Here is an 11,225-nt window from a genome sequence, read left to right as displayed (position 1 = left end):
CCTAATCATTTTCAACAAGGCAATATTAGCCAAACAAGCCTGGAGACTATCACAATCACCTTAAGCTCTCTGGAGCCAAATCCAAAAAGGAATATACTATCCAAATGGGGACCTATGGAAGGCAAAAACAGGACAAAGAACCTCTCAGGGTTGGCGCAGCATTCTTATAGGCCGTGACACTTTAGAACCGGAGGTGAAGTGGATAGTGGGAGATGGGCAAAGCATTAACATCTGGAGAGACAGATGGCTTCCAAGAGGAGTGATAGGAGGACCGGTAAACAAGGATGATCCTGAGATGGTAGCTGAACTAATGAACAATGAAAGGAGATTATGGGAGGAGTGTAAAATTCAAACTCTCTTTGATGAATAAGTCGCTCGGAAATTCTCTCAACTCCACTTAGCGCACAACCACAGCAAGATAGGCTCATCTAGATGGGGAATCATTCAGGGTCTTACACAGTAAAAAGCGGCTATAACGGAGTATGTTCAGTGACCAATCCTCCTGACCCCAACAGAGTAACAACCTCCTATCAGCCACCTAGATCCCTATGGATTAGGTTATGGGATACTCCAATTCCCCCTAAAATAAAATTCTTTCTCTGGAGCATATGCCAAAATGCAATCCCAACCAAGGAAAATCTCTATAAAAGGAGAATATTACCTGATCCCCTGTGTCCTCTTTGTCTTCGGCATCCAAAAATAGCAGAACACTTGTTCTTCTTATGCAAAAAGACAAGGCAAATATGGCTTGACCCGCGCCTTAACCTATACAACAAAACTATATCAGCAACCCACATCGACAAGTGGTTTGCAGAGTTCTTCGACGCAAAAACAGAGTTACCTTCAGTAGATATGGTGGCAAGCACGATCTGGTTGATATGGAAGATTCGAAACGACTACATTTTCAGATCTTGACCTCGCAAAACCGAGTTAATCGTAGATCTTGCCCACACCCAGGTCCGGGCCTTCTCCAGATGGATCCAGAAAAAAGAACAACAGAAAACCAGCAGGTCAGACCCACCCAAGCTCTGGACGGCACCGAATAGTAACAGCTGTAAGCTTAACATAGACTGCTCTTGGAAGAAGGAGAAGAAAAGAGCTCGGTCGCTGGGGTGAAATGGTGATCTGGGTATGCGCTCTTTCTGTTCGACGTATTGTCTGAGAGGTTGTTGCATTGGTACTCGATCTCGGCGAAAGGCAGTGCGACAATGACTTGTTCGGTTAAGCTTTTCTCTAAGATTATTCAGCTGATTTTGGAGTGTAAGGCAGTTGCTGCAGTTTTGGTGACTCGACAGGACTTGTTTCGTTTGTTGTGAGGCAAAGCAGCGTCACGGACATGCATTAGTGTTTGCTGAGATTGCTCGATAATTGGTTTTGCATTCTGGATTATCATTGCGGGGGTGGGGTTGGGTTGTTGCAGAGCAGCGCGGGAGGGGTCTCCAGAATGAGTGTTTTAGGCGGTGGTGCTGTGGCAAATGAAGCACAATGGTTGTTTTTTGGGGGTTAGTTTCTCCATTGCTAAAGGAGGACATTTAACAAACCATTAACTATTAAAAACTCAAACTCCAACTTTTAATCTTGTTTATGGGGAATCTATTTTTTTGAGTCATATTTTCTTTGTGACAATAGGTGTTGGGCTGCAAAGATATCTACTCATGGTGTTTACCTTCCTCATATAGTATCAGACATCAGATTCATCATCAAACAGCGGTTGAGGTAGTCATGCCGTCTTCTGTTATTTATTTTTCTACATATTTCGGCACAATGTCGCTTTCAATATTGTTTGATTAAATGTATATTCACTATTGGAATAGTGCTGGAGGGAGTATGTGTGCGTGTGTGTTTTTTTTTTCCCCAGTTGTTTATTGGTTTGGCTTCTGTTTGTGGCATTGCTAGGAATATGAAATTCTTCTAGTCAAATGATTTATTCTTAATCTCATTAGGGATAATCAGTTTTGTTGGGTTGTGAAGCTTGATGTAGCATCATCTTTTTTTGTCCTTTAATGAAAGCTTTCTTCGTGTTGATTATAGGTTCTCTTTCAGTTACTTTGTATCGAGCTTTAGACTTTTATTATTGGGTTTAACATATAAATTTTTCCTCCTTGACTTTTCAGACAAGTGAATATTATTCTGTGCACAATCGTCCAATCTATTTATTCTGTCCATGATCTGTTGTGCTAAGTGTGCACCTTTTGTCTTGTGGTCATCACTATGAAAGCTTGTTTTCAGTTGTTGTGTTTTGAGGTGGCATGGGATATTGTGCTTGTAACTTATTTTTGGTGAATTAAAGTGTCGCGACCTAATTTTTCGGGTGCGACCACCTAAAATTTGGCTAATGGATTGTTGAGCCTAGACTTAACTCGGGCTCCCAAGCCTATACTAATTCGCAACTTATGTTCAGATTCTTAACATGCAGATATATTTTATCTAGGAGTCACCACTAATCTATTTTTTGGTGGGTCGATTAAAAACCCAAGTAAAGTAACGGGAGTTTTACTTTACTCCTACGAACTAGAGAGTCTAAGTACAGGGACTTGATTACACTAGATTTCTCTAATACCCTTTCGGTACCATGCTTTTATTTTCAAAAATGCTTTTGTAGGCAGCTTAAATTGATTTTAAATCTATTTCCCTAACATGTGAGGCGATCATGCGGATGCACAAACCACCAATTTAATACCCAAGTAAAGCAGCAAATAAATTGCAGGACCTACCTCATAGCAACGAAAGCATCTGCGATGTTAGATCAAAATTCATATCAACGGTCCTAGATATGATTTCTAATTAACACGCAATTTCTTTTTTTTTTTTCCGCTTATTTAATGAAAATCATGCAATATGCAATGCAATATAACTAAATGACCTAATTCTAATGTCATGCAATTTCTAATTAAATGAACCTAATAACAATTTCTAAATGACGTGCATTTCATGAATCTAATCCTATATGACATTTACATGACATTTTTTTTTTTATTTTTCCTGAAAATGCAATCTATCCTAGAGAATGGAACTAATTTATTCTAAGATATTTTTTGTATTTTTCATGAAATTCGGAATTATGAAAAATGTGAAAATTATCTAACTAGATTAAGATTCTATTCAATTTGCATTAGGAATTAGGTTAAGCCAAATCCGAATTTAAACTAAAATATTATCTTAACCCAAATAATCCTAAAATGCAATCTATTTAAGAAAATGCCTAAAATTATAATAAATTAAGGAAAAAAAATATTATCTAAAATTAAACTAAGTGCATTTTACCCTAACATGCAATGACGTACAAAATATGCCCTAATTCTACATGATATATGCATGATGATTTTTTGTTGTTTTTCTTTTTTTCCATTTTTTTAATTTCGAAATTAATAATTGTCAAATAATTAAACATGCAATCCAAGTTTTAAAAAAAAATAGCAGCCTAAATTAATTGATTTGATTTTTGATTTTTTTTTTAAATTCGAAATAAAATTCCTATTCTAAATATGTAAACCCTAAAACAGGGAATAAACCTAATTCTAACCTACATTTTTTATTTAAAAAAAAAAAGAAAATTAACTTAAGTGACACGATAGCAAATCAAGCAATATTGATACCCAAATTGATGAACCATATCTCATGCATGATATCGGGTTGGCCAATTTTACATAAATCACGAATTGAATCTTGGGCGGGAGATCAGATTAGCGATTTTTCAAGTGATTACGAGTCGGATTTCGGGCGCGAAAATCAGACAGATAATCACAAATTTCAAGGCTATTTCATAGCATGCAATTTCAATCTTTACAGTAAGGGATAATTACACTAAAAAGAGCAAATAAAATAACAAAAACGATAAAAAAATAAAAAAAATAAATAAAAGAAAAAGAGAATTACCTAAATATTCTTTTGCTTTTCTCTTTTTCTTTTTCTTTTTTTCTTAAAAAGGAAAAGGGGCTGGCCGGTCCAAATGAGGGTTCCGACGAAGCAAGGCACCAGCAAGGGGTGTCGGTGATCTTCGGCGGCAAGGCTAGGCATGAGCACGGCGTTCAAATCTTGGCTCGGCGGCGGCGGCGATTTCGCGGGCGGAGCGGGGCGGCGTCGGATCAGGTCTTCAGCGAGGCATGACACCGGTGAAGGGGAAACGTCGAGGGCTGGGTCCCGGCCTTCTATCGTCGGGCTGAAGCAAACGGATGCGCGGTGTGGCTGGATCTCGGGCGACGGTAGATTGTCGTGGGACGGCGAGGGTCTTCACGGGCTGCAAGGTCAACATCGGAGGCGGCGTTAGGGCTGGGTCACGTTGGCGGGGGCTTCGGGCACGAGCTTCCGTTGGCGTCGGGTCGCGGCACAACAATGGCGATGGCTAGCGATTGCAAGGGGGCCATAAGTGGAGGCTGGCCGAGGTTGGTGGAGGCGGCAATGGTGCGGTGGCCGGTGCGGGGCGCAGCGCCGGCGCGGCACCGGCGAGGTCGGGGACCCTCAGGGAAGACGAATAGTCCCGATTAGGGTTTCGCCTTTTTTTTTTTTTTTTTTTTTTTTTCGGCTTTGTCTCTCTCTTACATCACTCTTTTTAACTTTTCACTTTTGTATTCTCTTTTCACCCAAAAGAAAGAATCCCCTGGTCTATTTTGCACGTGATGTCTTTTATAGGCCCAAAAATTGTATCTTCACGATATATTTTATTTTCATTTTTGTTTGTACACGATCCCCCTAAATATATCATTGAAATATACGCACCTCGCGCAATATCCTCTTTTGTATTTTTCGCATATTCTATCCAAAAATTTCCCTTCTGCTCAAAATACATCCCCCATTGTATATTACCTAAAAATATGAAAAATCTGAACGAAATATGTGAAAAATCTTTCCCTCACCGGCGGTCTAAAATAAAATAAAATAAAACAAAACAAAAATAACATAAATATTCCTAAACTATATGCCATGTGATTTTTATTTTTTTATTTTGGTAAAAATTAACCCAAAAATTATGTAAAAATTTAGGTGTCAACATAAAGTTTTTCTCTTTCCATAGGATGACGAGTCTCAACCTTTGTGATACTTATATGTATAGTAATCGCCTATAGCTGTACCTACTCTGAAGAGCTTTTCATATAATTTCAGTTTCTCTTATTCTGGATTTTGTTGCTTTCTTTTACTTCATTGCGTACATTTTCATTCCTTGATTGTAATTTCAAATCAATTTTCTTGTGGGCGATGTCATTTCATGATGTATAACAGTCTCCTTGATGGGGTCCTTCAGTTTCTTTGAGTTGAATATGTTGTAGATTGATTGAGAAAACGATATCTTAATCGGGTATTCCCCTCCACTGTCTCTTTTCCTTTTTGTTTTTTTTTTTTTAAATGTAAGAGACCACTGGTCAATGTACTGCGACTTACTGCCACAAATACATGATGGCTGAAGACTAAATTATATGGCCACGTTTTACAAGAAAAGCTGGTGAATCTGCGTCACGTTAAGGGATTATGCTGCAAACACATGCACGTGCATGTATCTGATATGTATCTGGATCTGTTTATAGGGACACGTGGCCCTGTATTAATATCAATATAGCATGCTTAATCTACTGTTTAAATTTGCTAATGGCAATTTTTGGTTTGACACATGGGAGTGGGTATTAGATGATGAAGCTATAAGTGTGGGATTTGTAGCCTTACCACTTACCTTTGATAAGGAGATGCAACAAAATCATGGAGACATGTGGGAAGTCTTAGTCTGACTACTCACAATATTTTCAATGTATATGTTAAAAATGATTACTCTTGTCTCCCCAAAAAAGTGTAGCATTTCTTGATCCAAATACTAGGAGTTCTTGACAGTGAAGTACTCATCTGAGTAAGCTTTTCGTCAATCAGCTTGAGATATCTTATAAACGAAATAAAATTGAAAATTAGTTGAATCTTATTTTGTTGGCTAATGCAACTCCTCTTTAAATATTTGATGAGAATAATTTGGCATCCATCATAATTCTTCCTTATTCCATCATATGTCCGGCGTGGCATGGCTTCCTATTTTATCTAGCAGTGCTGTTGTGGGGAATAATGTCCTTTTGTGATGAGGTCATTTTTTGTAGCCATTCTGATGTTTGTGAATTTTCTATTTACTATTCACATATTTGATCCATCTCACAATGATATTTTCCCATTGCCTTACTCTTGGTAATTTTTATAAGGATTAACATCTTGTCATGTATGGTTTACTTTGCATTTTATATTCTTACATTCTCTGCTGCTTCTTTCAGGAACAACCTGACCCATTCTCACTTGTTGCAGATGAGCTATCCGTACTTGCTAACAAATTGCGATCAATGGTTATTGCTGAGGTACCAATATGTGCTTTCTTCTCTTTTGTTTCATTAGGAAGTAGGAATGCTTTGAATGCTTTCTCCTTAATAATCTGACAGTGGGAAAATTGATTCTTTAGGTCCCAAAACTTGCCTCGGCTGCTGAATATTTTTTTAAAATGGGCGTGGAAGGGAAAAGGTTTCGCCCTACAGTACGTCCTATGACTTCTACTTTTTAATATCATAATTCTTGTTTGAGGGAAATGTTAGCATGTCTCTTTATGCGAGGCTTCCCTTCTGAAGCCATTTCATACAGGGGTGGTGCCCACTACCTCCTTGGGACCTCTTAACAGATTTTGCTTATCATTAGACAAAAGACCTTGTCTTTATTATTTCAGAATATCAGAAGTTTGGAGTTTTCCTATTGCTTTTATTGCATTGTGATGTTATAATTCATTGATGTATTAACTATGCTGAATGTTCATGCTTTTGCAAGGTTTGCGTTGCAGACCTTTGACTGATAAGCATGTTCCTAAGCTGTGATGCAACCACTATTTTTGTTCTGCCGATCCACACCATTAAGTTCACAGTATGGGAGTGTTTGAGGTGTGATGTTGAGTCAGGAGAAGATGTGTTGAGGATAACCAAGATTTGCTTGCCTGAGAACTGTGATATTAAGAAATATTAATAAATCACTGTCATCTGGCTTGTTTGCTCTGAGAGGCTTTAAGGGGGAGAGGGAATTGTAGCTAAAGTCCTAAATGTTTGTATAGAGTGGTTCAAGTTTTAATTTGAAATTCATGCAATTAAGTCCTCTTGACTGGTGTATCTAATTGACGGAGATTCAATCCATCAGCAAAACCAAGACGGTTCCAATTATACCCTTGTAAAAAGGCATATTGATCTTGGTGAGTGTTCATCATATGGCTTGGTTATGAGATCGATTAAAAGACAAGACTCAAGTCTTATGTAGAATTGAGGAAAATTGACTTTTGTGAAGAACCTGCAGACCAACCTTCCAATCTCAAATTTAATCACCAAAGTTGAACAAAGTTCTTATTGATCAATCATTGGTTCTTCAATTTAGTTATTCAATAAGTTTTATTCATTTATTGAATGAGAATTTGATTTGCAAACTCCTGGGTTTAGCTAACCTGAATCTATCTCCTGTTTTTTTGGTTTCTTATTATTTTATTGTAATTAGAGGCATGTGTTTATTATTTAATGATCTTCCTTATTGGTGGATGACAAATTGAACAATTTGATTAAGCTTTTTTGGTTTAAATTAAAATGGAGGGCTAGTTTTCGATTTCATGTAAAAAAGGCTTCTTGACTTCACATAGATTTTGAATTTGGCTTGCTATGGTAACTGATAATCAAGTCATAAACTCAATGATTGACAAAAAACCACTGGTTTTATTACCTGATTATGGTTGAGTCATGCTTTATTTTGTGAAAATTGAACATTGTCCAAAATTCTGGTGTCTAAACACCACTAGTGGCCGTTTTAGGACTTGGTTGCACATCAAAAGAATTGGAATTTGATTTGAAATATTTATGATTGATTGCACTCCGTATGAAACTTTTATTGCTTTTGGTGTAATTTCGCATGAAGGAGATAGATACCCTTCCTAAGCCAAATAATAATTTGTTGAACGTCAGGACATTTTAATAATAGCATATGGCCCATGAACTATTGCGGTACTTGTGGAACTAACGGCTTTTAGAAGATGCTTTGAGGCATATTGGAACTCAAGTTCCTTTTTTCTAATGTTTAAATTTTTGCTTTTAATTGGTTGTTGTTCATGTGGATTTCAATTTCTTTATCATTTTCCATGATTTGATTTCTTTTTCCATACTTTCAGATGCAGATTTATTTTGTAGAGAGACAAAGTTAGGTTTCTAGTGATGTACATACTTCTTATATTTTGGATTCCACCTTCTCTTGAGTTTTGTCTTTTATCTGGCACAGGTTTTACTTTTAATGGCTGGTGCTTTGCATATGCCTCTGCCAGAACCAACTGATGGTAGTGTAGGTGATGCAGTGTCTTTGGAACTACGTACAAGACAGCAGTGCATAGCTGAGATCACAGAGATGATTCATGTAAGTTTTTCATCTTCCTGTTAAATGTGCCTTTTTTCTGTGTCTGGAATCAAAGGAGTAGGAAATAACAGGTTGTTGCTGCATTTGCATATGGATTAAGTTAAATTATTTTCTTATATCGTTTTTTCTTTCTTTCTTTTAACATTTAAGCATCTAGATTGCTGGTCCTGTGAACCTTGGGAACATATTATACAGTAGATGGTGGAGAAAATTTGTCTTTTGATTGATCCGCGATGGCTATTACCAGATGAAGTTGTTCTTTAAATGATGTCCATGATGCTACTTTCTCATTTGCCTACAGCTTTCTTTGAACACTAGATTAATATATCTGAGCTCCCCCCAAGCTCACCACCACCATAACCTGCTCACCAACCAAGAAAGAAAGTCTGTTGTCAGTAAATAGAAGTAAATAAAACGAATAAGACGTTGCAAAGCGAGTACATAAAATAAGAGATGATTCCGTGTAAGTTGGGAATTTCAATTTCACACTTCAATATAGAAAGAAAGGAAAGGCAACAGACCCTGCACATATGTATAGCATGTTTCATAGTACCAGTAATGCAGAATAAGGATTGCATCTCTTTTGCTGTACAGTGTCATAGACTCAAATAACGTTCCCCCTATTATGGAACCTTTTGATTTCTTGATTAATGCACGTGTTCTCTGTTTCCCTTAGGTTGCAAGCCTTCTTCATGATGATGTCTTGGATGATGCAGCCACAAGACGTGGTATTGGTTCATTAAATTTTATCATGGGAAACAAGGTGCTCATACATCTCCACCATCTTCAGGAACATTGCTAGTTCTTATATTTGTTATATGACTAGATTCTGTTCATGATTTTTGTATGTATGTATGTATGTATTGTACTCCTAACTTGGTGTTTATCAGTAACGGGCGGAGAAATCTTTCTTCTTTTACATAGACACGATGCCTGCACCTTTGTGCCTCGATTTTCTTTCACACAGGAGAAGAAGTTTTTAGTCTTACCATACTGTTCCACTCTATGAAGAAGATGCATTGTGAAGATTTGTGACTTCATTGTGGTCCTTATAGATGATAGTATATTAAAACATCTAGACGTCAACAATATTTTGTTTGCTATGCAGTTGGCAGTTTTAGCTGGGGATTTTCTCCTTTCTCGAGCTTGTGTGGCACTTGCATCCTTGAAAAACAGAGAGGTATGTGTGGATTTCAGTTTGATTTGACATGATTCTGTATTGATATTTAATGATAGTCTTTGTTTCAGTAATGAACACTACGTGATAGGACTTATTTTGTCTAGCCCATAAAAAAAGACATACTTTGGGTACTGGATACTTGGCTCTTCTCTTGTCATTTAGTTGTAAATCGTGGATGCAACATTCTTGCTTGTAGAGCAATAGATGCGATTTCTTATGATGGCTCAGGATATTCAAATGAGTCGCAAATGTTTGTATTTGCGCAAAGTGCCCTTGTTTAGGATTGACAAGGAGATCCAGCATCCTCCTTTCTCTTCCTCTTTTGCACTGAAATTTTGTCCACTATTTCACATCCCATTTGACAAAAATAGTAAAATTCAAATTCTGAGTACAGAGAGCTTTTCCAACGCAGCTCCAGTTGCCATTTTTCTCTTCTTTGTATCAATCTACTATATTAAGAAAGACCAGATGAGTTCTGGAGGATAATCCCCTGAAGTGTCTTCTCTATTCAATTAGTTTATGACTCCTTAATAAATCTTGCCTCATCTTCCTTCCATTTTTCTGTTCCTTAAAGATTTCAATCATTAAGAGGTGTAGAGTTTATGTGGTATCACTGGGATTGCAATGCCATACCTTGAGCAGCATAAAAAGGTCATATTCTTATTAGATCGCCCTATTTGTAGGTTGTATCATTGTTAGCAACAGTAGTAGAGCATCTCTCGTGCCCATTGAAGAATCCAGGCGATGTCGCCAAGAACCTGCAAAGGAAAAGTGCAAGCGTGATTGACGTGGGGGCTCGCTGGCCGCAGGACGTGAGCTTTTGTAAAACAACAAAATTAAACATCCTCAACTTCCATTCCCCATAAAATTTATAGTACATGGAGAGAAAACATGCACCTAAATAGGCAACTACAATCAAGTGAAAGATTTCGAAAAGTGAAATCGCATTCACTCCCTTCAGCCTAATACAAGGCAACCCTAGTTTGTATGATACTATCACAGGACCAAAATTTTAGAGGATTAAATAGGCAGCAACCCAACCGCTAGCGCTACCCTATAGCTTACTCACCAGACAAACACACACAATCACACACCATACCCAGCCCCACGTCAGCAAACAGCAATCACCACAAAATAGAACCGACACGTTGAGGAGGATCTTGAAAATTGTAAGAGTTACACTACTACTCACAAGGCCTTGCTATTCGATCCGGTGGGGCCCAATATCTCCAAAGCAAACCCCTGCGACCAAGAAACGCCCAAAATCAATTTTGAGAGCCGCGCCAGCTTAATTGATACCCACACCCTCATCAAAAACCCTAGAATCAAACACACAAGCGCTGAACCAAACAGCTCAAAGCAAAAGAAACAACAGTCTTTGGAACTTTTTCACTCCTATGAAGTCACAAACTGAAGTCACGACCGGCAAAACTAGTTCAAAAGAGATCTGAGCACTTCGGATCTTCTAATGTCAAGCCCTTGAAGTTTCGGTCATGGCGAAGAGAAACGGAGATGGAAGTCCCTAATGGAAGTCGTGTCTCGCAAAATTAATTCTTCTCTCTGTGTTTGTCACTCTCACTAAAAAGGAAGGAAATAGAGCCGAAGGGTGTAGCGTGTTTGGTAATCATTTTGTTCCCGGGAATAATTTATACTTAGAAAT

At 37.8% G+C, this 11,225-nt stretch overlaps 1 protein-coding gene across 1 annotated transcript; it reads left to right on the top strand.

Annotated features, from left to right (window-relative positions):
* Positions 1 to 1,626: 1,626 nt before the first annotated feature.
* Positions 1,627 to 10,704, top strand: LOC120293401 (solanesyl-diphosphate synthase 1, mitochondrial-like). Its single transcript, XM_039312589.1, has 7 exons — positions 1,627 to 1,716; positions 6,240 to 6,320; positions 6,422 to 6,493; positions 8,254 to 8,385; positions 9,062 to 9,148; positions 9,494 to 9,565; positions 10,249 to 10,704. The coding sequence occupies exons 2-7, from the start codon at positions 6,306 to 6,308 to the stop codon at positions 10,429 to 10,431; spliced, it is 561 nt and encodes a 186-aa protein (XP_039168523.1). The 5' UTR covers positions 1,627 to 1,716; positions 6,240 to 6,305; the 3' UTR covers positions 10,432 to 10,704.
* The last annotated feature ends 521 nt before the right edge of the window (positions 10,705 to 11,225 follow it).

Source organism: Eucalyptus grandis, chromosome 5 (genome assembly GCF_016545825.1).
Source record: "Eucalyptus grandis isolate ANBG69807.140 chromosome 5, ASM1654582v1, whole genome shotgun sequence".
Taxonomy (NCBI): domain Eukaryota; kingdom Viridiplantae; phylum Streptophyta; class Magnoliopsida; order Myrtales; family Myrtaceae; genus Eucalyptus; species Eucalyptus grandis.
This window is presented reverse-complemented; position numbering and strand designations above follow the sequence as displayed.

Coding starts and splice junctions, on each gene's coding strand:
- LOC120293401 (XM_039312589.1), top strand. Junction 6,494..8,253: donor GGAAAAGGTTTCGCCCTACA/GTACGTCCTATG, acceptor TATCTGGCACAG/GTTTTACTTTTAATGGCTGG. Junction 8,386..9,061: donor AGATCACAGAGATGATTCAT/GTAAGTTTTTCA, acceptor TGTTTCCCTTAG/GTTGCAAGCCTTCTTCATGA.